At 35.0% G+C, this 25,933-nt stretch overlaps 3 protein-coding genes across 3 annotated transcripts; 1 reads left to right on the top strand and 2 right to left on the bottom strand.

Moving 5' to 3' along the window:
• Positions 1–15,377: 15,377 nt before the first annotated feature.
• LOC145029844 (uncharacterized) lies at positions 15,378–16,801 on the bottom strand. The gene is made up of 4 exons (XM_078978300.1): positions 16,397–16,801; positions 15,887–15,940; positions 15,738–15,794; positions 15,378–15,665 (listed from the first exon to the last, which is right to left on the bottom strand). Exons 1-4 carry the CDS (start codon positions 16,799–16,801, stop codon positions 15,378–15,380), a joined length of 804 nt encoding a protein of 267 aa, XP_078834426.1.
• Positions 16,802–21,651: 4,850 nt separating this feature from the next.
• NDHO (NAD(P)H:plastoquinone dehydrogenase complex subunit O) lies at positions 21,652–22,752 on the top strand. The gene is made up of 5 exons (XM_078979643.1): positions 21,652–21,900; positions 21,982–22,037; positions 22,208–22,315; positions 22,430–22,489; positions 22,595–22,752. The coding sequence occupies exons 1-5, from the start codon at positions 21,684–21,686 to the stop codon at positions 22,622–22,624; spliced, it is 471 nt and encodes a 156-aa protein (XP_078835769.1). The 5' UTR covers positions 21,652–21,683; the 3' UTR covers positions 22,625–22,752.
• Positions 22,727–25,344, bottom strand: LOC145031136 (DNA repair metallo-beta-lactamase family protein). The gene is made up of 4 exons (XM_078979642.1): positions 24,924–25,344; positions 24,713–24,818; positions 24,124–24,335; positions 22,727–24,006 (listed from the first exon to the last, which is right to left on the bottom strand). Exons 1-4 carry the CDS (start codon positions 25,110–25,112, stop codon positions 22,987–22,989), a joined length of 1,527 nt encoding a protein of 508 aa, XP_078835768.1. The 5' UTR covers positions 25,113–25,344; the 3' UTR covers positions 22,727–22,986.
• Positions 25,345–25,933: the final 589 nt, after the last annotated feature.

The raw sequence follows: 25,933 nt of genomic DNA, 5'->3' as shown, positions 1-25,933 counted from the left end.
TCAATCTCTAGTTCAATTTCTACACCATACAGTGTTACACTGAAACTTGTAAAAAGCATGACTTCCTCACACGAAGTCAGATTTAGGCTACCCTCTCTCTTTTCTGACTACTATGACTTTTATCAAGACTATTTATCCTAAACAGTCGTCTATCAAAGAAATCTATTTATGTAATGGGTCTTTTATATAACAGGAGAAAATGGGGTGTTACAACTCTCCCCCACTTATAAAGATTTTGTCTCCAAAATCCTACTCTTAATGCACTTTAGGATAATTTCTACATATTATCCAGATGTGATTTCATGAGATCAACCTAATATCTAGCAAATGTTGCCACATTGGCTTCGTCCATATATACTTCACTAGCCTTAGAACCTCATTTTCTACTGTTGAACTCTTTCAAGAGTTATCCAAACCGGAAACTCGTTGGTCTAGACTTTTTAGAATCTAAACTCAAAGATGAATGATCACCTTCAGACATGAAATGTCTATTTGTTCCTTTGATCAGGAACATGGTCGTTTCGATATAAGGCAATTAATTAAGGAAAATTATCTACACCATCCTAATGGAATGCACTTTCTAGATCATGCCTCTATAAAGGATTATGACATAGCCTAAACACACATGAATTTAGATTGCATTTGGTTTCTTTACTTAGTTCAGGAGTTCCATCATCCTAAAATTTAACCAAAATTACTACAAAAGGTTTGTTAACTTGAAAACTCTGGAATCAATACTCTAATATTGGTGACGTACTCATTATACGTATTTCTTATCTTCTATCCTACTAGATTATAATGAACACTAGGTCACCGATAACCTTCTCGCAAGGCACTAACTACTTTTCCTATATCAAGGTCTAACTAAAATTTGCACAATTTTTCCTTATACCCGCTCATCGTGACATTATCCCACTATTGGGATTTTGATGCTAGATCGCTCTTGTCATCATCCACTCTCGGACATGAACACTCACGATAGTGATGGGTTTTACACAAAATAACATCCTATGTGTTCATGAAAACCCTAAAGCTTGGATCTAGGTTTCTCTATTGTACATGCAATTCATCCAAGACTTAAGAACCCTAGATCTAGCATACAATAATGATATAACATATGAATTAGGGTTTAGATCTTACCTTACAATGGTTACAAGAGTTCTTTGATCTTCAAGAAGCTTAGTGTCACAAGTGTCACACCTCTAATGGCTCACAAACACCAAGAGCAAGATAATGTCTTTGAAGAGAGGGGAAGGAGCACCAAAAAATAGCCAAGAACCCTTGGGGATCAGTTTACCACGTTTTTGGGGCCTTATGGGTTCCTTATATAGTGAGGCTATTAGGGTTTTGAATTAGGAAGTCCTAATCTGACTACTTAGGCCCTAAGCGGTCCATGGACTCCCTCCTTAGAAGCCTTGTACGAATTCTAATGGGTTTCCCCATAGATTTCGTTCACTCCAACATCTATGGAGTCCATTAGCCCAATATTCAACTGTCACACAATTGACAGTTCTAGTCCCCTTTATTTATTTAATGTCTTTTAGCCACGGAATTGATTCTTAATTAATTCATGTCTAATATTAATTAAAAAACATGATTTCTTCTTTAATATATTATTCATATAATATATTAATAAACCATAATAACCTCTTTCTTTCCATAAATCATCCTATTAAGTTGCTTTTGTGAAGGCAACCCAAAAGGACCATGCACGACCGGGTCAAGTACATACCAAATATAGTTACAGACTTAGATACTAGTCCAACAGTCTCCAACTTGGATAAGTCTAGTAACTATAATTATCAATATTCAACCGACTTGCAGAATAACACTAAGTTATCAATATTCAACCGACTTGGATAAGTCTACACAACAATATGTTTTATAACACCAAGTTACTGGTGCGTTTGTATATTATCCATATTCAACTGACTTGCAGAATACAACTCACACATCTCGATTTCAAGAATATAAGATATTATCGTCCCACCCATCACTTGTGATAAAATCCATGAAGCGATCAAAGTGAACGTGGGTTTAATCCAATACTTTAATCTTATAGCAACACTCATGATCTCTGCAGCATACTTGTGCTATCTCTAAACACTTTAGACAATCTAAAGATAGATTCATGACAATCTTCTTTCATACCTACTTCCAATATATGAGCGGTTGTGGAGGGTTTGAATACTCTTATTACTCGGGAAATCAAAACATGCAAAGTAAACACAAGAATAATACTAATGCTATATGGCCCCAAACTTTGAGTATAAATAAAAACACTTTTATTTAATTACCATATTGATTACTCATTATTTGTTGTTTCGGGTAATCAACTTCTTACTTGAATTATAACAACAGTTTTCCCATGCACCATGCATGCACACTATGTTTGCCTTTGGTCCTTACTTTGTAAAATAGATCAATTGAATACATTTCCAATGATGCTCATCTCACAATTCCTAATCCTAATCATTAGTGTAAGAATACAAAATTCTCGCCACTACTAGAATATGTTAGATTCTAACATTTTATGCAACGGTGCTTTTGTAATGTCACAGTAAAAAAGTCACCAAGACTCAACCAATGAAATTACAAAGTGGTCTATTGGAGATTGTTACAAGACAATTCCATAGTCATGAAGTCTCACATTCAAAGTACATTCCTTTGAACATCCTTCTTGCATAAAAGTTTCTAATCTAGACATAGCTTCTCGATATCCAACTCCTAATATGGAAACATTTACATATTTTCCATATGACAACTCATTCTAAATAGAATATTATCTATTCATAAAAATGTCAATATGGTCCATCCATAACTATACTTCCAACTGTCCATAAGCAACCAATCTTTAGCGAACCTTAGATCGTCCTTGACAGTTGTTTAATTATTTTAGTCAAATCTGGTTCTAGTCCTTTTCCCCCTTAATGCCCTGGGCATTTGGAAAATTTTAGAACGGTCAAATATTACAGCATATGCAATCGATCATATACCAGAAGCGTATGGTACATGATTCATAATGTCTTACAAGAAAAGCATGATACTTTATCAACCATTTGCCATAATATTTCTATTTGCCACGCTCTCACAATTCGAACTATGAAGAGGGATGTCGTAATCATAATCGAATTTTAGGAGTGCAATTAATATATCCTTGACTAAATTTGATTAAAATTTCTCGATCTAAGCTTTTAGATTGTAAACGAAGTATAACATCCTCTCCATTAATTATAGCAAAACAACTTTTCAACCCCTGCAACTTTGCAAAGTGAAACTTTTTGTCTATAATTAATATTGCCAACTTGCAACACTTCAAAATAATAATCATGCTCCCACTATCATGATGATTATATCCATTCCAGCATAACATTTATGCTCCCACTACCTTTGACACGTATTCAAAAATCAGCTAAACTTCTAGAAAACAATACTTATTGACTTCCAAAGTTCATCTTTTCTAATACAATATGCTTCGATAAGCCTTTATCTAAGCTTCTCAAATTCATACACCTTTCCTTAGACAGCTCACATGTGTGTCTAAACTAATCCAGAACTTATATTACTAAGTTCCAAATGTTCAGACTAATCACCAAATCTCACAATTCGAACTATGAAGAGGGATGTCGTAATCATAATCGAATTTGAGATTGCAATTTGCATAATCACTATCTCTTTAAAATATTTGTTAGTGAAAGTGTTTCCTCACAATCATTTTCATGAAGGAGATAAACCTTATAACACTTAGATTTTATGGTGTATGTGTTCCTATCCATGTAAATTTGTCATAACCACAATCATAAGATAATGTTTGTGGCAAATCCAAACTCTTTTGGATAGAACTTGTTCATACTTGATTTCTTACCATCAAGGATCCCACCATTTCTTCCAAGTTATTTAGCACCTCACCTATACTAGTCAATGTAGTTTCATTGAACAAGGTGCTTGCCTTTATGCATTCTATTGAGAACTCGTAGAACTCATACCCATAGTTAACCAAATTGGAATGACATAGAAACAAGAATATTTCTACATGATAAACCTCAAGTCGTGTGCTAGTGTTTAACAATAGGTGTACTCTTGATTAGTTCTTGAAATCTTTCAAGATCATTTAGAACTCCCACTGACCTCCTGACATAAAAGATTCTATTGTCAAGAAACATTTATTGACAAAAAAATATTCAAGACTTAGTGCGGATTCTTATCAAGACAAACACTACACACAATTGGTATTAGTTGGTCTTTGTCTTATCCAAGACATCACAATTTACCAATTTCAAATGTGCAAGAGTAAGAAAAACAATTTTCTACTTCATATTTGGTGAGTGTGTTAGAACTTTTTAAGATGTGTCACTCAATTCACAATCTTCAAGTGTGACTCTAAGACTTGATTTTGGAACGAAGTATGACTCATCCTTTTTTATTTAACCATTTCAACAACTTCTTCTTAGCCATACTAGTGCACTAAGATTTCCTTAGACGATTAATTGTGATATGGTTTCATAATCAACAAGATGATCATAAAACATGATACAAAAGTACTCTCCCTTCTTCTTAGATTGGAGAAAGTTTTATCTTTATGCCCATTTGATTCTTCTTATTCGTTCTGCCACTCATTGAAACTTTTCAATGATTCAGAATTATACTTAATCTTGTAAGCATAACCATATTTACTATACTTTTAGTAAATCATGACGAATAATATTCTTGTTCTTTATGGTGGACTTGACCAGTGCACAACATTGTGTATAAGTTCTCCTAGTCCTTTTCTTGACTCTTTGTCAAGGAACTAGTCTTAATTTTCCAAATATGAAGGTTCTCATTAATCATACAATACAAGTTGTATGATTCTGAGTTGCTATCCAATTGAAACACGGGCAACAAGAATCTTTCCTTATTTGGTAAATTCTTGACATTGCCACAAATAACATAACTAAGAATCACATCCATTTCAACATTGCTAAAACTAGAAATACACAAACATCAATTTTCATTCATGCCTTTGCAAGAAAATATAAATCAGACAAAATTTATTTTATTTGTAAAAGGTGCGGAAAAATTTGTGCTTACAATGCAGTTCAAATGAAAACTACGCTATTACATATTCCTAAGCAATTTATCATAACTCTAAAAGTCGCAGCTCCAAAAATCTGATCATCATCAAATCATGTGATCGAAATCCATTTCTTCGTGATCAAACTCATCTCACTTCTTTCTTTAAGCTTCCTTTCTTTTCTTCAATCCTACAAAAACACCAAATGCAATCTTATTACATCATGTATTAAGAATAAAAAAAAATAGGAACTTATAGAGTTAGTTAATGGATTTTACCTGAAGTAGAGCCATACTTCTTGAATCTCCCATCTCTTAGATCTCTCAGGTAGATAGGGCAGCTTTGTCTCCAATGCCCCTTCTCTTGGCAATAAAAACAAATTGACTCTTTTGGAACAGCACACGGAACTACCTCAGACTTTTCCTTTCTCTTATGGTCAAACTTTTTGACCATGTCATGCCTTTCGTTTCCATTGTCTATGTCCATGGAGGTTTGGAAGGCAGATCTACTAATCAACTTTGCTTCTCTGGTGCACCAAATCATTGCTGATTCAGCAGCAACAAGCAAACAAGTGAGATCGATGAGGGTCACATCGTGGTCTATCATATAGTACTCTCTTATGAACTCACTATATGAGTTAAGAAGTGATTGAAGAACCCAGGAAATAGCTAGCTTCTCACAGAAAACGACTCCCAACATTCTTAACCTGTAAATTGTGACTTCATCTCTAAGATGTGTGCACATATTGACTTTCCTACTTCATGTTTACTTGCCAAAAGGGCTTGAGTGAGCTTGAACTTTTCAAGCCTTCGAACTTGTGGGTCAGGGAGAACAACAGGAGGAGGTGGAGGAAGTGAAGAATGATCTCTTATTCCTCGATCGAATCGTGGAATATCATCTTCGTGTGGAAACTGGAAAGCTTGTTCCAAGGGATTTAGGAAGACCATAGTTAGAATCACACATCTACAAAACGAGAGAAAATTCAAGTCAGTTGATTGAGTCCTTAATATAACACCCAAATGAGATATTAAGGCTAGGACCCAACACAATATTCTACAACTTGCAGAACATTTGAAGGTAGGTAAATGACGATTTACCAATTTTCACCATGAAAAACAAAAATGAGATTACGTTTTAAATGTATTGAAAACTCCTAGATCCTTTGAGATTCATTGAACTTTTCAATGACATGTTTAAATCTCGATTATGCTCTTCAATTGTGACTAGGATGCCGAGGATCACAAACAAGTTGTGGATAACCATGCAAATTAGCTTGGTACTCTCGATATTACGAATCAGCTAATCAATATGCTGGTTAACCATATACGCTCCATTGATCTATGATAAACATCAAGCTACCCATTGACATCCTTCATTGTTCCCATATTAGTATGTCGGTTAACCACACACGCTCCACTAATCGACCAATAAGGGTGCAATGTGCAACTTCATGGATTTGCACCAATCCCACATTTTCCTAAAGTAACTAAGATTTGGGGATTTATAAAAGTGTTTAGTTACTTTGTAGTTCATTATACTTATAATGGAAAGTTGTGTCCTATCCTACCCGTTCGACTAACGACCCTCCACTAGTCAAGAGTGCGGTGGGTAAGAGTGGATACCCATTCAATCGCCATTTTATAGGCAATTTCCTTAAACACAACCTTATAGATTAGCTTCGTGAATGAGGCATACTAACGATAAAACTGACTCTTTACTTATACATACATAATATTAGCCTTTTAATTTTATATATATTATAATGGTGTATATTAAAATTTTAAACTACCATGTGGTTTCTTTTTATAAAATTATACTTTTAATTTAATTAAATAGAAACCATATCATTATGGATTTATTAACTCTCCTTTGATTTTACATTTAATTAACTTAATAAAACCATAAGGGTGTAATTCGAACTTTTTCAAAAACTAGGGTTTTAGAATTTAATATTTCAAAATTGAACTTTTAATCAAAATTTTAAATTCCAAAACTTGAGGACAAGTTTTGAAACTTTCCTCAACTATAAATCAAATTACAAATAATTAAATTAATCAAATAATTGGTAATTATCTAAATTTGACCTAATTCAATTTCTTACAAGAAAATTCAAAAACAAATCACAAATAATTAATATTTATCTTATAAAACAAGTAATTATTTTAATTTTGAATATTATCTTTTATTTTGGTAAGGATAATCACCAAATATTGATAAAATTCGGATTTTATTAATGAAAAACGTTTTTGGTTATTATCCTTCAGCAAAAACAGCAAAAATCATGATTTCCCCTCTATCTGACTCCCAGGTTCGCCAAGTCACTGTCTGGACTCACCGAGTTGGGTTGACTCGCCGAGTCCAACAAGTGACTTGTCGAGTTCAGTCAGGCAAAGGGCAGAATCGATTTTTCAAGCAATGGATGAACATGTAAACATCAAATACAATAGAAACCAATCAAGTCTCTGATACCATTGATGGGTTTTACACAAAATAATATCCTATGTGTTCATGAAAACCCTAAAGCTTGGATCTAGGTTTCTCTATTGTACATGCAATTCTTCCAAGACTTCAGAACCCTAGATCTAGCATAAAATAAGCGATTTAACATATGAATTAGGGTTTAGATCTTACCTTACAATGGTTACAAGAGTTCTTTGATCTTCAAGAAGCTTAGTGTCACAAGTGTCACACTTCTAATGGCTCACAAACACCAAGAGCAAGAGAATGACTTTGAAGAGAGGGGAAGGAGCACCAAAAAACGGCCAAGAACCCTTGGGTATCACTTCACCATATTTTTTGGGCCTTAGGGGTTCGTTATATAGTGAGGCTATTAGGGTTTTAAACTACGAAACCCTAATCTGACTGCTTAGACCCTAAGCAGCCCATGAACTCCCTCCTTAGGAGCCTTGGACGAATCCTAATGGGTTTCCCTATAGATTTCGTCCACTCCAACTTCTATGGAGTCCATTAGCACAATATTCAACTATCACACAATTAACAGTTCTAGTCTCCTTTATTTAATTAATGTCTTTTAGCAATGGAATTAATTCTTAATTAATTCTTGTCTAATATTAATTACACAATATGATTTCTCCTTTAATATAATATTCATATAATATATTAATAAACCATAATAACCTCTCTATGTCTCTCTCCATAAATCATCCTATCAAGTTGCTTTGGTGAAGGTAACCCAAAAGGACCATGCACAACCGGGTCAACTAAATACCAAATATATTTACAGGATTAGACACTAATCCAACAAATAGACCCTTCAGTGGTCTTGAAGGCTCACAACCATTATCTAACTATCTTTAACGGAACTCAATATCATTTATCCGCGATATCTACTCATCACAATAGATCCTTGATTTTTAAAATTTTGTGGCGATAAATTATTAGAATTCTTTCATCTACATTGTACGGGTGCTAAATTCTAATTGTCTTCCTAGGTCAACCTATTAACGTTGAAATTCGATCCTAGTTTTCTATTAATTCTTACACTTATCGACTAAAGGAATAGACAAACTAAACAGGTAGTCTAAAGTAACACTTAAGTATTACCATATGCTTAATGGGCATGGTTCTTTTCGAATGGTCTCCTCCGATGGGTCTCTAATCATACTTATGAAAACACTTTATCATTTGATGTCGATTCTACTAATAAAATCCTTTGGCATGGGTTAACTAAATTTTTACTATGGTTGAGATCAAATCTCTAGCTCCGGTGTATCCCTCGAGTACTTGACACTCTGTACGGAAAACTATACTTACCTATTGGATTCCTGATCCTCTGCTGCGAGGATAAATCCTACATCCTCAAAGGCATGAGCCTATATGGTTCTCTTGGCTATCTGAGCCGCACCTTAGAATTTTGGCAATTTACTAAAATGTATAAGACATTTGGAATGAAAGACTAACCTTTCCTCGAGAAGCAAGAAACTCATAGCCTATGGGTAATCTTAGCAGAAGACTTGCTTCTTCTTTTACCCTAATCCTAAACAATTTCTATCTACTTGTGTTGCACCTCCTGGTCCTCAACGTAGAGACTGAAAGTCGAAATACTCTTAGCACTTTCGCCTTGTAGGTTGGTTCTTCCGCACTTACGTTCGACAGATTATTTGTCACTACTTGTGATTTGTGGCTCCTTTTGACTTTGAAGAAACTCATTGTTGTCATATCCAATGACCTTCGACATTATCATTGTGCCTAAAGTAAGTGGTTTACATAGCACAATCAAAATAGGATAAGGTCATGATAAACATGTCGTTGTCTAGTGATTTACTAACGCATGTTAATGAGAAAGAGGATTTTATTGCGTAATAAAATTTAAAAGCAATCACGATGATTGTTGGGTTACATACTAATACCTACACACATAAAAATAAATAAATAACACACTATCAAGCATTTCAACGAGTGTCGCTCATTCTTCTTAGATGGGAAAATTGACAAATCCTTTATTGGTTGTGGGTTCATTTTCCAACGAATGTAGAACTTCTACCACTTCCTGTGGAACTGCAAGTGTTGGTGTCTAAATCATTCCTATTTCTAATTGTGTGTAACCGGTCCTAATATGGTCAGGTTGGTGACAACGATGGAATAACTCCACCTCTAGCATGTAGTTATGACGTTTTATGCCTCTTTTTTCTGCACCTTGCACACTTGATCTTGGGATGCACAAACCTTTGGCTGCCTCTATTATTTGGAGTAGTACCATCAAGCTTCTTGGTTATTGTCAGCACAGTCGGATCTTGCTCTTTTTATCTCTTTCTAGTTTTGTTCCTAAACCAAGCTCCTCGTCCTGAGTGGTTCTAACAACTTCCTTAAAATTTTAAATGGTCGTGCTCTGTTCCTTGAACCAGACGACCAACCGGCAGTGATTCGTCCCACGAAACTGGTTAACTCTTTTAGTAAGGTGTGTAATACTTCAACAGCAATCTAATTGTGTAGTGATGCCTTGTCTGACCCAATCATAGGGTTCTCTACTTTGTGGTGCATAGTTGACATATAGTTAGTATAAACAAGACTTGTCACCACCTATTCTGATAAATTTTGCCGCAAGTGGTTGCTAAAGAACGAACGCATGAGACACCTCTCATCTATCTTATCCCCTTCATTATTAATAATTAGATTCATTCTCCTACAATTATGGGAGGTCGGTATATTATTATTGCAATGGTCATATTCTATTGACCTTTTACTATATCATGTAAGGATGTATATCAAACTAGACTCTTGTCCCTACGAGTTAAATACTTAATAATGGAGGCATTTTTCCTTTATGTTATAATGTGGTGTAACCATATCATGGTAGGTAGCAACACTAGTTTCTAGTTGCTATACCTCAATAACGCTTGTAATCCTTCTATAGATCGGAAAAATCATCTTCTTCCTAAATGGGTAAATTCGGTACTATATCGCGTGAGGTTCTTAGAACCAACTCACGTACGCAAATTTACTTTATTTGGACTCAATTCTTTATGGCCACTTAGGCTCCAACTTAGATTCACTCTTTTAGTTATCACCGTACGATAGGTAATGACATAACAATCGAAAACAAATTTTATAGTGTTAGCCACACAATCTAGCCATCTACCAGTGCCTTAGTAACCTTGGGATTCTTCATGATCCAAGTGCATGTCCTATGTTTTAGGTAGCATAGGCCTCTACTACCATTCACGCCTACTCATACTTGTCCCAAAAGTTGTCTCGCAGCTTCCAAGTGACTTCCATTACTACACACGATGATCGCTAAACATAGATATGTATGTGTCCCATGAGCACATTCAAATAGGTTTTTCCTAGACACCAATAGGACTTTGCATCTTTATTGATTCCCTACCTTATGAATATATGCCCCATCAAGCATATATTAAAATTCCTTAATTATCCTTATCGGATTCATTTCCATTTCACCCTACTTTTAGCCGAGGAAGAGTTTATACCAATATTAACTAATTATCGGACGAATACAACTGCATGATGCTAAAATCAAACAATCTTTCAACTGAAAGATCTGACACTACGACGGTTAGAATCAAATGAGAGTTGCACAATAGCGCCAAATCAAGCAAAATCAATCTAAGATTATTTAATTTTGGAAGCATGCAACCTAACGTACTTGTCGAATAACTAGTTAATATTAATATAGGTTCAAAGCAGCAAATAACAAGAAATTCTCTAGGCGATAAGGCATCTTAATTATCAGTTAATTTTATTTAGCAATTCCTCAAAAGATCCCTAGCCTATATACTAGCATGAATTTCTTACACTTCATTTATCAGCAATCATAACACTTATGGATATTTTGGGAATCGTTTTCCTTTCTGAGCTTTGCTAACTGTATGCATCACATTCTTTTCTTTTGAGTAAATTTCATTTTTTTAAAGTATTCAGATCCTCGGTTTGAGTCTCAAATTACACGGGTGTTTATCCAATTCGCTCAAACCAAGGCTCTAATACCAACTTGTAACGTTCCTATTTCAAGGAAAATTTTACATTTTTATTTATTAAAATATATAAGAGTATGATTACACTGTGCAGAAACATGTTGTGAATGCACATGTGTACTATCGAACCGTGTCTTTCTTACAAATCACTAAAGTACCTGAATAAACATTTGTATTCAACTTCTTAAGAATGAGGCTTAGTGAGTTTCCCAAAATACCATATACCACAATACATTTACATGCATACAAATAGTAACTCATAATCTAAAAAATTAGATGTGCATCTTGGAATACAAGGGCATGTAGGTTCCCGACCTCTTTAACCATTCCACCATTATCCTATAACTAAATATATGTAGGTCTATAGGTTCCTGACATCATTAACCATTCCACCATAAAGCCTTACCTAGGTTTGATATCACAACAATTATGCATATAGAGACTGCTTGTTAGATTCAACTAATATAGACACATTTAAACTTTTTGCTTTACCAGTTCACACTTAAGCACATAGAGATTATACTACTATCTTTACTCTACTCGTTCCTTATCCAAAGATACATGGATATATTTTATAGTACATGGTATAAAGAAATAACTCACCAGGAGAAGTACTCCGACAACTGACATATATTTGTCTGATATAATGGGTAATGCATCAAACAAATATTAACCTAGAATACAATAACCTATTAGTTCCTACGAAAGTCTGATAATGAAAGCTACATCCATCGCTAATCCCATTAAATACCAAGAGTTTTATCAAAAAAGGATCATCCAGGTAATACAATTGGGAGGCAAGATCATTTCGGCGTCTAACCTTTTTGAAATCCAACAACCAAGCCAATGTGACCATTTTAGACACCTCTCCCATAAGTAGATCAATCAGCATCATAACTGGTATTACTGATAAATATTATTTATATATCCATAACAATGACCATGAATATAAATATAACTTACACTAAAATCGTAGCTTAACATACAAGGATCCTAGAGAAAACCAGGATTGCACTGGCAGAACTTCGATACCGAGCACTTCTACTCCACTGGGATCTTAGATTCCTTGGAGTGTCACTACAAAATAATACCTCAGACACTCAAAAGTAGCTCTAGAGATTTAATTCAGAGAGTGATCTATGAGAAATGGGAGTGAGAAATGAAGAAGCTTGATCCAGTATTTATAGGTTGATTCGGTGTTATGCACATGGTTTGTTATATGTCGCTCACTTGGTCGATGGTGCTGACGTGGCATTGTATCGGTAGTGACATGTGGTGGCAAGTTGGTGGTGTATCAGTGTGTGTCGTGCGCTTGGTCTCTGTGGGCCAGCTCATGTGCAGAATTAACAATTCTTCAAAAAAAATCATAGATTCTCCATATGAGCTTCGTTTTCGACAGTTTGTCTATCCACGTGTAGCTATCGACAAGATCTACAACTTTTATTTAGACTTCGTTTGCTAATTCTCACTTTATTTTTAAAGCTATATATTTAACAGTCTTAGACTGACAAAATCTGTATAAAAATCATAACTTTATCATGTGAATTCCATTCTTGACTGTCTTTATACTGATGGAATCATATGGACGAGATCTTCAACTCTCATTTAGATTGTTTTTTCTAACAGTCAACTGATTTCCATTGTGGTTTCTGCATCTTACACTGATGCACTGAAATTTCTAAAAATCATAACTTCCTCATTTCAAGTCATATTTAGAAGTTCCAAATGTGTACACTCTCTCTTTTATGACTAATATGACTTATGTCAAGACTATTTATCCTAAATAGTCCTCTATCAATGACGTCTATTTATGTAAATGGTCATTTATACTATAAGGCGAAAATGAGGTGTTACAATCTAGGGTTCGATTCAAATGGGGAATTGAGGAACCAATTCAAATAAATGAGGAATCAAAGCTTGTAAGGTATAATCCCTTCTCTATTATACATAATTTTCAAGTTCAACATTCGGAGAAACCTTCACTTTCAAATCTGACTTCTTATAATGATTAGGGTTTGTTTTTATAACATCCCTTGAATGGTTTCCATGGTTCTAATATCAATTCAATCATCCCATTCATGGATTTCAATATTTGGGTAAACATCTCCATGAACCCTAATAAACCCAACTTGGGGATATTGCAATTGATGATGAATGGGATTTGATTTTGTGACCTAGATTATTATGATTGGTTAGTGGTTCATATTTAAATTATATGTTGATTATAAAAGTATTTTGGTGGAGTAAATTGCATACTTTATGCTCTTTGGTCAAGTTTTCCAAATATTCTTTCACGATAATCATATCTACACAATTCTCACAAACCTTAATCATGGGAGCACCAACTAGTAATGTTGATCCGTCCAACACCACCACTGAAGAATCAACTTCTCAGCCATAGATGAAGATTCAAAGCTCAATTTTTTGTGTATAACCAAATGTTACGCAATATCTTGAACAATTGTAGATGTTGATTGTGGCCCTAAATCACTATGTTCTTTCAACTGTTATGTCATCTTCATTCTCTGTTCATATGGCCTGGTTATCACTGGTGGGATCAACGGTGGTGTTTAACAAAATGATGAAAGTTGTTACACTCCAACTGACGAATGACAAACTGTACAAGCTTACCAAGCAGCAGTTTGCTCAAATCATGAAGCTTCCATATACAAGTCCATTCTATGAAGTAACGAATGAACAGATTGTTTACATGTTTAATGAGATTGGCCATCAACCACCTCTCACTACAATCAATTAGTTTTGAAAGTCTAGTTTGCCCTGTGTGTGGAATTTCTTATTTGGTATTTTTCTATGATGCTTGACTGGTTGTAGTACAGGGCTCGATAAAGCAAAGTTAGAGGTGTATGAAATTATTTCCCTATGTGTGGAATTTCTTATTTGTTATTTTTCCACAATGCTTGACCGGTTGTAGTACAGGGATCGACAAAGCAAAGTTGGAGGTGTATGCAATGATTGCAGGTTTTACTATGATCTTAATGTCGATTATGTCACACATATATGGGAAGAATTTGGTATAGGAACTTCTCACACCAATGTCACGAATGGTTTATCTTGTGTGAGGTATTGGAGCTTGATATTATAGGAATTGTATGAGAAAGACGGGATTTTGGTTCCATCGGAGGATGAAAAGGCGGATTTTTCGACATATCAGACTCCAAAATTTGCTACTGATAATTTTCGAAATGACAGGTTAACAGCATTCTGAGACAATGAGAAAGTGATCCACCAAGTTTATATAAGGGTGATCCCAGTAAACATTGGTATTATGAAACAATTGAACAAGTCTTTTCATCAGGGAAGAAGCATGATTTTGGAAAACTTTCAAAGAAGAGTTATGAGATTGAAAACTCTGACTTTAATCAATTGGATTTCCGATAAATCATATGATGTTTGTTTCTGCATAATACAAGTTGGCTGATTAGTTCAAAGATCAAGAAGAATATAAGAGACTAAGGATAAGATTTCATGCAGTCTTGCGAAAGAACGAAGAGGAAGTTTGGTCTTCAATAAAGATTGTCAAAGTGATGATGTCACACCCCGAAAACCGAAGGCGGAAACATTTCCGGGGTTGACTCCACATTGAGTATCAAATCCAATGCACATAGTAAGTAAAGTAAAACAACCATTACATTACATAAGAAAAGTTTTACAGTTGTTTCAAAAGTAAAATTTGTACAGTTGTGATACATACCATATAAATATGAAAAAGAAAAAAGAAATGGGTCTTCTGAGTACTCCGTCTTCAAGCAAAAAGGATCTTTGGGTACCTGTTCTAATGCTGACCTAAGAACACAAGCGGTTTGGAAATCAGCATAATGCTGGTGAGTTCATAAGCGGTTTTGTTTGTGAAATTATTCAAGTTTCCTTTCTGTTTCTAAAAGTGTGGGTTTTTCATTTGCCCTTTGAGTTGGATATTTAGAGTCTTGAGATTCAGAAGCATGCTTCCTTCTATTTACTTTAGGTCTCCTAGGCATTCTCCTCACAAGGGGTGGTCGTGGCTTGATGAAATCAGTCATTTGCCACAGATTGCTTCCACCAACATGCAGTATATTTTCCATATATGTTGCAATCAACTTGTCCTTATGGAACCAGGGAGAAAGAAATTCAGGAGGATCTTTCTTCACATAGTTGATTGTTTCCTAACAATGAACACATGGTATTCCAAAAAACATCCACATTCTGCATGTACATGAATGATGATGTAAATCCACCTTGTACCTATCATATGCATACCTAGCCTCAAATAAATGACCTCCACTTGGTATTACCTTCCACAAACTACAAGATAAACAAGTTAGTGACCAATTATATGTAATAATATTATAACTAATTAAAAACAGTTTATATGTTAACATTTTACCTCATATTCTAGGGTATTTGGGCCATAGTCACATCTCCATTGGTTAGGCAAATCCTATTGATGATAAACCCTTTACATTAGGTAAATTCTGATTTCCTCAAGCATTGTAATTAAAGGTTTCTTCCTCATTTTCCTTATCATAGAATCGAAGCATTCTGAAATGCCATTCTCTAAAGCCTCACATGCAAATCTTGTTATAAAGAAGGCTCGGCACCATGTTTTCGGTTTTCTAGCCATTAGATAGGTATAACCTGAAAGTGTGATGTTCTTGATCTTCTCTATTATAGCTTTAAAGTCCCCTTCTAATGTACTTTTAGCAGCCTCCTAAAACAGATTCTTTAGTTCCAATCATGTGTATCTTTTCATAAAATTTGCAAATATATGTCTTGCACATTGTCTGAGTTCAACATGTGGAAGGAATTGTGAGCTTATAATAGTCCCTGGAATATGATAACAAATTAATAAGTAACACATTTGTATACTTTTTATTGAAAGGCATAATATACATACCTTGTGTTGATCTGAAATAACAACTAGCCCATTACCACCACCAAGATCCAAATCATGCACTAATAACTCAATGAACCAACACCGATTGTCTTTAATCTCAGTTGTAACCACTACCCAAGCTATTGGGTAGACATGATTGTCTGCATCTCTACCAATAGCAATCAGTAGCTCACCTTTTACTTGCCCCTTCAAGAAACATCCATCCAGTCCTATCACTTTTTTGAATCCTTTTTTCCATCCATCCTTGAAAGCCTTGAACCATAAATAGAACCTCTTGAAATAGTTTATTCCACCAGGATTGACATCTACCCCAACCTTGCATGTGCTCCCTGCATTAGACCCGAGGATTTTATCTGCATGGTCCCAAACCCTAGCACAGTATTCCTCTAACTTTCCTTCTATCATCTCTAGAGGTGGCAAAAATTGACACGACACGAAACCCGACACGAAATAAATGGGTTTGGGTAAGATATTTCAACCCGTTTAAATAAACGGGTTGACACGGCACGACACGAAAATTAAATGGGTAAGGTTAGGGTTGAGAATTTCAACTCGAATATGACCCGAAAATGACCCGTTTATTTATATGCAAGTTTTTTTGAATTATTTAAATAAACTAGAAAGATACAAAACCAAAACCATAAGTAAAAGAAAACCTTCTAATTGAATTGTTTTGTAATGTTGAAATGACTTAGCCGTCTAGATCAAGACTTCATTTTAGTTTTTCCATTCTCTCCCAAACTACCCAGTCTCTTTCACCACTCTCACATCCTAGTGACCTTGTCATCCGCATCCCCAACTTTCAATCTTTTAATTTTGTCATCTAAACTTGCTATGACTTCATCTATTATGCCTCCAAACGATTAGTTTTATCATTCCGCCTACCCAACTCCTACTCTTTCAACATGCTCAATCTTTTAACCTTACATGACATGATATATTTCAAGGTATAGCCCTAACCCGAAACCCGACACGAACTCGACACGAAAATAAACGGGTTGACACGACACGACACGTTAATTAAATGGGTCGGGTTAGGGTCAAGCACTTTCAACCCGTTTAGTGTTTCGACACGACACGAACCCGACACGACACGACACGATTGCCACCTCTAAGATTCATCTCCCTAGCCTGTGAACTTTCTCTTTGACATTGCCCCTTAGATACATTCACTGAAAACCTCCTTAAAACATCTTCTTTCATCTCATCCAATGTCATTTTGGGCTTCCTAATGACATCTTTCAAGTAGTGTTTGGCTAACTAGTTAGAAGTAACTAAGCTACAAAAGTTGTAATTCCTAGCATAACGAATGAGTCTTAACAATGGATTTAATTTGGAATGTCCTTTCATTATACTTCCAAGCAGCTACTACCCTAAAAGGACATGGCTTTTTATCACTAGAATTGTTGCCACGCCTAGCAACTACCCTAAGTTTATCACTCTTCTCAAAGTAAATACCATAGCCATTATGGACTGCATAATTTGTTAATGCAAACCTAAGTTGAGCAGGGGACTCATAACACTCACCCAATTCAGGTCTCATTTTTCTCCAAAGTTGGTTTGGATCATGGACCCTAACTAAACTCTACACCAATTTCTTCATTATTTACCTCTGGTAAGTGGCCATGCTCAACCTCATTTACACCAGGTTGATTATTATCATCCCCTGACCTTTCTACATCCCTCTTTAACATATGTTCATCACACAAAAAGTTAAGAAATGGGTCGTTACATAGGTTGGATGGTGGTTTGAAGGTTTCTTGTGAAAAATCCAAGAAACCGAAGTCAAAAACTTCATCATCTGAGTCTGACTCTTCAACATACACCTTCTCAGGTCCTTTGCCTTTCTCATTCTTAGTACTAGTTTTAGTTCATTTGTCTTTTTGTTTCTTAGTACCAGAAATAGAGGCCATCTGCTAAATGTGCAATAAAGAACTTGTTACTGATACTGACGTGAGGAAAAACCAAAATACACTTCAATTTCATGTTCGAACCTACATACCTTGCACTAGTAGCGTCTCAGCAATAATTTCCCGTGTGAAAATGTTGATTCTTCACTATCCCTTTTTCAAACCTCTCTTCCCAAACGTTTGTAGGCATGAAAACCCTTTTTGAGTCCTAAAAGATGAATAGGTAAGGAGAGAAAGGTGATGGATGGGTGTCTCACGGTAAGAAGTGACTGGTTGAGGCAGGTTACCGTTTGTTAGCCGGCTATTTGTCTTAAATCGATAGCTTTACGACACAGAAATGGTTACGGTGGCCGAAAATTAAATTAATGGGTTTTCCCCAATTTAATTACAAAATTTTAGGACTTTTATGGTATATGCCCTACAAATTTATTTGGTACTTATAAAGTATAAGTTCTATTTTGTAGCCAAAGAAAGACATTCTCGTGAAAATGGACTAAAATAGAGCAAAGTTGGAAACTTGGAGGATGAAGCTTGCATCAAGAATAAGAAGAAGAGAAGAATTATGCATAAAAGAAGAACCCCACGGTGTAGTATCTCCTGATCCACAACGTGGCTTTTAGAACATTCTCGATTAACCAATGGCGAAGCTTGAGGAATACGCGTTTGGAATAATTTCCACAACATGGCGACCATTTGGCCACTGTGTTGAAGTTATAATTTTGCAAGTATAAATATCGTTTTTTATGTCAGAATTCGTGATGCATGCATAGGGAGCTAATGTTTTCTTCAACCAAAAGCGACCAACAAACCTTAGAGACTTGAATTCGATTGGAGAACAAGCGTTAGAGATATTGAAGTAAAGATTCATCTTTAATAATTTGGTTTGCCTAGATTTACTATGTTTAACCTAAACTACTTTATGATTATGAGTGTTTTTTCTGTAATCATGGGCTAATAACCACTTACTTTCATTTAGATTAGATGAACCCTAATACTATGTATTAATTTTTGTTTATGGATTATTGAAGTTGGTTTTAGCTTGTGTTTGGTAGATCATATCCTAACATGTTAAAGTTGATATCTTTATTGCCTTACCCTCAAGTGTTTGTATAGTTAAGTGGCCAATGATTGCATGAACTTTTTTACCTAGTTGTTTATGATCATTAAATTGATCATTAAATTGTTAGAGCTAGACATTGACCATATCCTAATATAGGTGGTAAATTTAGTTGCTTAGTTGCGTTAGAGAGCATTATTACATCATAATATGTGTTTGATAGTTAATCTTGATCATAGATAGATATTTCTTAGATCGGTTCATTCATTGTCGAAATATATCTTAAAATCAATTTGGTGTACTTAGTATGCATGATCATTGGGGTTAAAGTTTATAAATTGACATACACTAGTTAGTCTGATCATGATAACTAGTAACTTCTAATTTGGTAACCAACTGAATTAATCCATTGCTTGAAATTAACCATAGGAAAAGGGGGGACTCGAAGCTAAACGGAAGTATCTTTTAATTCTTGATTAAAACTCGTTTTTTATTTGTTTGCTTTAGTTAAAGTGTTTTTAGTAGATTGTCTTAATTAAGTTTTACTGAAGTTGAAAAATTAGATAAAACCCATCCAAATCAAAGTTTGCTTCTTCTAGTTTAATTAGTAGTATTGTTTTCTTAACTAGAATATCGTTCCTTGTGTTCAACTCATACTTACTCTAATTTACTATTACGCGACTAGGTACACTGCCTATTCTGTTCTAGCTAAGTTGAATAGATAGGATATAAATTGTAAACCGTTGTTTTATAACACATCAGTGTTCTTCAAGGATGTCGGCCTAGTTCATTTCCAATGGATCAAAATGCTCAACTGGTAATTGAGAGCAATTCACCACTCGTTTATGAGTTACTGCTAGAAAATAACATCGCCTCATTGGACGGCTTCTATACTTACAAATCACCCAACCATACATAAATCTTGTTGAAAATACATTCAGTCAGTTCGTCTTATCACTTAAATAATAACACTTAGATGTTGTTGTCATAATTCTTTGTTCCCTCAAAACCACCCCCGGACATGGAATATTTTACCATCTTATGGGGATCTAAACGTGATGTTTTCTGTGACTCAGATTGGCTTAGGTTCCCTTTACCATGTGTACAAAAACAAGTTATTTGATCACTTTGGGAGGTACACATGTCTCTTGGAAAATAAAGAAGCATTTTGGTTTCTCTGGATACTCGATTAGTCGATTGAAGCGGAATACCAAACCAAAGATCAAGTTGCTAACATTTTCACAAAACTATTTGGCATTAGAGGCTTATCTTTATCACTATACAAGTTGGTTGTTCACGATCAACACCTTCAAACTCAAATTGAGAGGAGTGAAGGAAGCTATATAATCATTATCTAGGTTATATTTATCTTCTAGATAGTTTATGCTTCTTATGTTTAGGATACTTGGTGCAAGCATGTATTTATAACTCATGATGGTATTATGGAAAATAAGACTTCAAGATACTAAACAACAATCAAAACCACATATTCAAAATTCTGATTTTCTCTGTGACATCCTAAATTTATATTTATATAGATCATGTTATTAGTTTTGATAATTATATTCAATGTGTTAATATATTTCTTAAGTGGTTGTTTGGATCATTTGGGATAGCTTTTAAAAATAGCTTTTTAGCTTTTCAAAAAGCTAATAAGCTAAAAAAAATGTATGTGTATTTAAAAAGCGTTTTTTAAAACAATTGTTTGGATAGGAAAAAAGTAAAGCTTTCAAAATGCTGGAAAATTCTAGCTTTTTAGCTATTTTACTTCTAATAAAACAGCTTTTTTTTTTATCCAAGCACTTTTTAAAATGCATTTTTCCTAAAAATCATACGTTAATAAGCATTTTTCTTAAAAATCAATTTTGTGATAAAGAAAATAACCCAAACACACCCTAAGTTCAGGAAAATAATATATGTATATGCAACAATATATTTTCATTTATGTTTAATTACATACTTATATTTTTAGAGTTATACCGATAGCATTATTTTCATTAGATTCTAATTAAGATAACTAACATAGACCATTGAACAAGGATATTTAATGAAAATAAGTTATTTGAATATTCAAAATACCCAATACCTTGGCATTCCTTCACCTTTTTTTTTATTTTATTCGAGCTACTAAGAGTTAAGACCTTGGATGAAAACATTATAAATATCTGTGATCCAAATGCACTTTTCCAAATCTTCTGGGGAAAAATAGAAAAAACAAAAAGAATGATTTTGAACATGGATGACCAATCTTTTCTTATCTATATATACATATATAAACAAAATAAAAAGAAAGGGTCCCGAAACAGAAAATTCAAGAAAAATGGCAACGGCATACTCTTCATCCTTCTCATCATTTCAGTACACAAAATTATACCCCCCACCACCCACATCAACCACCACTAAAGTAGTACTGCCGCCTGGTGGCGGCGGTGGCAGGTTCCGTTTATCCATTAAAGCTGTGAAATCACCCGAGTCTGCCGACCCGCCTCCTCCAGCCACCGCCGCTCCAAAAGCCCCCAAGAAGCCTGTTTATTCCAGTCAGTAATTCAAACCAACTCCAATTTTACTTTTCTTCATATAATTGGTAATATGTATTAATACTTCTGTTTTGTTGGCAGTGAAAAAGGGCCAGATTGTTAGAGTAGAAAAGGAAAAGTATCTAAATAGTATCAATGTAAGTCCCTCTCATCATTATTAATACGATTAAACTTATCATTTCATAAGAAATTATGATACTTTAATATGATGAAAGATTGATAGTAGGATTTAGGAAGGAAATAATATATACGAAGATAATGCAAACTTTATAGACTAAGCTAATATGACTTTTTGGTTTTATTTCAGTATCTATCCGTTGGACATCCTCCTTATTATAAAGGCTTGGACTACATTTATGAAGACCGTGGGGAGGTTTTGGACATCCGTATCTTTGAAACAGGAGAGTATGCACTTGTAAGTTCAACAATTGTATTGTATTCCATTATATAATAAATAATAAATCTTTTTTATAAAAGTATATAACTTTTTATACCATCTTAAACGTCTATGTTTTACTTTTTGTTTTAGATTGCATGGATTGGGGTCCCGACTGCACCAGCTTGGCTTCCAACGGATATGCTAATTAAGGTAAATTGTTAACATGTTTCAATTTAAGTTACGTGCATTTATAGCAACAAACTTTATTCGCTCAAATCATCACTACAATTTAAATCAACATACTCTTTCTTGCAGTCGGACAAGCTCGACTATGAAAGAATATGAATCAAGGCGAACACTTCAAAAAACAAGATCTCATTCAAGGTGGATTCTACTAAACAATTTGTAATTTGACAATGTATCTTACCATATTAATCGACCGAAGCATAAATTTAAGATAACGCTTGCAATTACTAGTATTCTTTCTTTTCATGTAAAGTGTATATGCAATGACCAGTCGGTCAATGTTAATCGGGGAAAAAAAATCCAGACCGGTCCAAATCCAAGTCCGACCTGGTCTATAAAGACCAGGTTGAAGACCGGTCTAGTTTTGACAAATTATAGTTTGTTCAAAACTCTATTGTCTGGACCGGACCAAGTCTGGTCCAGTCCAAACTGGTCTAATGCAGACCAAAAACAATTAAACTCTACAACATAAAACTTCTTTTGGCTCGTTTTCTATTATTCAATATTTCCACTAAAGAAGGAAGTGGTTTAGGAACCGGAATATGCATACTTCTGTACAACTTCCGTATATTCTCATTAACTCCATTTGACATTCCCGTTGATGAACAAGCAGTTGCCTGTTTTCCGATTACTTTCGTTAGCCCGTTTGACTTTGACCCATCATGTTGACCTTCCGGAACTTCCCCATCCGAACCCACTTCATCCACATTTTGAGTCGAAATTTCGGGTTTGACCAAGTCTTCATAACTTAGTGTAGAATTCCCGAGTCCAGCCCTCGCTCTTCCAAACAATGTCAAACACGTCCCTTTGACCAGAGAAGAAACGGTCAACATTTCTTTCTTATTGATCGTAACTTCCTCTTGTATGTCTTCATTGACCAATGGAGTCTCAAGATCAATATCTAGAAGCTTCCAAACAGGGTCATCAGGGGCTAAATTGTCAAAAGAACAGTGGCGTCTCACGTACCCAAGCTCGATGGCCCGAAACTCAGGGGTGGTGGAAACCACCCGTTTCGGTGCAAGTAATTGTAGGGCCCACTCGAGTTCATCTCTAGATGAATGCATCGAATAACAAACATGCCAAATTCCAAAACTATCCCTGATTGCTTCTTTAAATCGACTGTTTTTTTGTTTTTCGGATTCAGAAGACACGTCCTCGAAGACATACCACTGGGCGGAAGGGCGGATTATAAGAGGGTCGGGTTGAAAATTAGCCCGGGCTTCAATTATTTTTGCTTCTACTCTTTCAGAAAGTCGTGGAAATCCATCAAAAAGATGGAATCTTGAAGATGGGTCTTGTGAAAGGATGTTGGGTATGGTTAGAGATAGAGATTGAAAACATTCAGGGTTGTTTTCTTTGTTTATAAAGATTTTTGACCCGAAAGTTTTGCAGATATTTTCAAGTATGTCTTCTTGACCTAAAAGGTCACATGTTAGGTACACCACTCGAGCATCCGGATGCTTCCATATGCAATCAACAACCTGCGTTAATAGAAACATGATTATAACCATTAAGTCAATACTTTCACCTTCATGTATAGTTTCTGCAAAAAAGGGTTAGTGTCTTAATAGATCCCTTAAGAAGGAGAAGATGTCTACCTGGCGAATTGCAACATGTTTGCTAGGCATCTTTGAAGAAAATGTCGCGAATGTGCAGTCTAAAAAAATATAATCAAGTCGACACTTGGGTTCTCTTGATGTTTTGCCTAAATATTTCTCGGGTAATCTTTGTAAACACTCGGGTGTAAGTCTGCAGTCTCCTGTGTGAAGGATATTACCAAATGTGCCCTCAAACAAGAACATGACTGCACCTGAAAGTTGAAAATAGCATTGCAGATAAAGGGGTATATGTGTAAGTTTAATCAATATCATATTTGGAGCATGCAAATGATAATGACAAGTTTGTTGATACAATCACAAAATAGTTAACGATATAATATTTATATCCTTGAAAACTTGATATAAAGAAACAAGGAGTTTGATAATATTTGTAGGTCTAAAGTATCGTGTATACAGAATTCTTTTAGAGAAACATCGTGGAATATATTTTGACATGAATTTACTCCGCACAAGATTAGGATAGAAATGCCCTAATATCAATGGAGACGATAGTTTTGAAAGGAAATCAATCAAAAACCTCATATTTAGTTTACAAAAAGATCCTAATTTTGAAATGTAAATCAATTACCAGGGCAATGATTCGCATCAAAGGCCGTAACCGTAAAAGTTTCAACGGGATCATTAATAGCAATCGGCTGACCAATCTCAATATCCACAAATAACGACTCATTAAGCTGCAAATGACAACGTATACAAATCAAAATCGGGGACACCAGCGCAACATAGGGTTTAATTGGATTTCATTTCATATAAAACAAATTATACAGATGAATGATTACCTGCGGATAATAGTTGAGAGTGAGGGATTTTGTGAGACGGGTAGCGTAAATTGGAAAAGAAGAGTGAGTGGAGATTCCTTGAGAGTGATCTTTGTGGGCGTGTGTTAGAAAATGATGCCTCTTTCTATTTGAACATGGCGTCCATGTGTCCACCGAGAACGGTAACCCTTTCGGCATCTCTATCGGCATCTTCGCAAAGAGCTGATATGTGTTTGTCGAGTAATTTTTCACAGACGCCAAGCAATTGTGCGTTTTTCCTTCTGTATGAATTCAAAATCGGAATCCACAAAGAGGGTGTGTTTGGGCTACAGAAATCTTTTTGGCGGTATAAATGTTTTTCAGGAACAAACTTGCTGTGGAAGTTCGCTTAACACCCCGCTCCCAAGTTATAGCAAAGAAAAGAAGAGAAGAGAAAAGAAAGTAAGGGGAGAAAAGAAGAGAAAACAAAGGAAAAAGAAATTGTCATTTGTGCTCCCGAGTTGTAGAGAATTTGAAGGAAAGTTAAACATTTTGTTCTTTCTTTTCAAATCCTCCCAAATTGGGAGGAAAGGTAGGAGGGAAAGTTTTCCTTCCATTTCCTTCCACTTCCTTCCTTTAATGAAACTCAGGAGCATCATTCTCTCTTGCTTTCCTCTCATTTCCTTCCATTTCCTTTCTTTTCTCTCTTTAAGTCGAACTCGGGAGCGGGGTGTAAAAGAAACTTGACCGGAACCTAACCCGACTCGTATTTTGTGGTTGATTTATGGATGTAAAGTGTCAACTAGTGGATTTGGGATTTTATATTGATAAAATTACATGGTCTATTATTAATATTTTTGGAAAATTTTTTGACACCGATAATTATTTTTTTAATTTGGAACTTTTTATATTAACTTTGTTAAAAATATATAGTTAACTATGGGTGGACTCGTGTCGTGTGAACACTGATTTGAATGATTTGAATGTATTGTTCTTCAAAATAGGTTATCAACCATATACGAAGAAATTAAGGTTGTAAACGAATAGAACGT

Source organism: Lactuca saligna, chromosome 2, assembly GCF_052625555.1.
Source record: "Lactuca saligna cultivar CGN05327 chromosome 2, ASM5262555v1, whole genome shotgun sequence".
Taxonomy (NCBI): domain Eukaryota; kingdom Viridiplantae; phylum Streptophyta; class Magnoliopsida; order Asterales; family Asteraceae; genus Lactuca; species Lactuca saligna.
This window is presented reverse-complemented; position numbering and strand designations above follow the sequence as displayed.